The sequence below is a fragment of the Pseudomyrmex gracilis genome, unplaced genomic scaffold (genome assembly GCF_002006095.1).
Source record: "Pseudomyrmex gracilis isolate BER0280 unplaced genomic scaffold, ASM200609v1 scaffold_2584, whole genome shotgun sequence".
NCBI lineage: Eukaryota > Metazoa > Arthropoda > Insecta > Hymenoptera > Formicidae > Pseudomyrmex > Pseudomyrmex gracilis.
In genome coordinates, this window is record NW_018023168.1 from 12897 (window position 1) to 14485 (window position 1589).

Below are 1589 nucleotides of genomic sequence, written 5' to 3' on the forward strand. Positions count from 1 at the left end.
ACTGTATCAACTTCTGATTTGAACCAAAAGATTTCTTTTTTTATACCCTTTCAATTGATATACTACAATATGCGGGGTTCTATTTAAAAATTTTGAGGGGGGCCCCCTGGAAGGTCCCCCTAAGAGGTGGAAACATCTGCAACCCCCTTAAAAGAGTAACCCCTCAAAACGATTGAATACGTATTTCGCGATTTTTCATAATTTCGAACCGTTTCCAAAATATAAAGGTGTTTCCAGACTTTATGGACACCCTGTATATATATTACCGCAACAATATCTAGCTTACGGCTGTTATTACCGTTTGTATGTTTTGTATAAAGATTTATCTTTTTACTTATCAAATAATATGCAATATACATACAAATATAAGAAACATATTTTCTTATGTATTCAATATGTATTTATAATTAATTTTTTTTAATCTACCTTATGGTGAGGAGAACTGTTGGCTGACTTAGTGCCATTATTGCTCAAGTCATGACTAGGCCTTCTGGAATTGGACTGTCTAGTGTTAGGCCTTCCCAACGTTGTTACTTTGGCCGGACTCGTATTTATCATTCTAATTGATCCAGTACTGCCACCGCTTCTGCTGGGTGAAGAATTCGTCGAGTTCTTGTCATTCTGCACTCGGTTACACGTTTGATAAGTTTCTTGATTGGTAATACTAGGTGATATAACAGACGCTCTAGATGTGCATCTACTTAAGCTTGAACATTTAGATCTCGGCAGAGTAGAACATGGTGATCGATGCCTTCGGGAGCTTCTTGGTGTCGAATTGGCCAACAAACTCGAAGAATCACCGCTGGCTTGACGTCGATGTCTTCTTGGTAAAGTAGCTGATCGCATTGAGCTCAAGTCGTCCCATACTTGGAAACTAGTTTGCGATTGGTCTAGACCCTCTATTATCTGAGAAGAAATCTCATCAAATTGATTTTATAAAGCACAAAGATATTGGTTTAATTTATTCTTGTTGAGAAGTATATGCAACTTACCGAGGGACTAGCAGCTTTTGTCTGTGTAGCAACGCTATGCAAATGCACAACGCGCGGATTAAACCATTCAGTGGGAGGATATTGAGCACTAAAAGTGCCCATTAATGGTGCGGCTTTTCGTCGTGTGCTCCGTCGAAAAAGCCTAGATAGCAAGCCTATTTTTTCTGAAAAAATTCCAGAAAAGTCTTGAGAAAAAAATCAAGATTTATTACACTTTATTACAAAAAAAAATAAAAAGATAAGGATCAAGGAAAGGTTTGGTAGCAGGGTGACTAAGAAGCTTTGAGTTAGAGAGATTATGTATCATATACTCAAAATGATTCATTTACTACAGAGCGTAAAACTCTCATGTTTTGTACACGAATTATTGCAACTGTATACGAGATATTCTTAACACAACATATCATTTTATAAATATATATATATATATATATATATATATATATATGTACAGACGGCGTCATTAATTCGAAGAATAGGCGCGGGGATCACATAAAAAGTCCAGTTGATCCAAATATCCATTAGTCCCAAAATCGGGTGTTCAGTTGTGGACACCCGATTGCTACTAGTTAGTTAGTACGGCGCCCGTTGGCGCTA

The 1589-nt window shown here is 37.1% G+C and overlaps 1 protein-coding gene across 1 annotated transcript; it reads right to left on the reverse strand.

The window, feature by feature from the left end:
• Nucleotides 1–417: 417 nt before the first annotated feature.
• LOC109862897 (putative protein TPRXL) lies at nt 418–1150 on the reverse strand. Its single transcript, XM_020443067.1, has 2 exons — nt 993–1150; nt 418–906 (listed from the first exon to the last, which is right to left on the reverse strand). Exons 1-2 carry the CDS (start codon nt 1092–1094, stop codon nt 418–420), a joined length of 591 nt encoding a protein of 196 aa, XP_020298656.1. The 5' UTR covers nt 1095–1150.
• Nucleotides 1151–1589: the final 439 nt, after the last annotated feature.

What these genes read in the sequence shown, in the direction of transcription:
- LOC109862897 (XM_020443067.1), bottom strand. Translation starts at nt 1,094, where the DNA reads ATGGGCACTTTTAGTGCTCAATATCCTCCCACTGAATGGTTTAATCCG. An exon ending in CAAAAGCTGCTAGTCCCTCG is followed by an intron (nt 907 to 992) that starts GTAAGTTGCATA and finishes ATTTCTTCTCAG; the next exon opens with ATAATAGAGGGTCTAGACCA.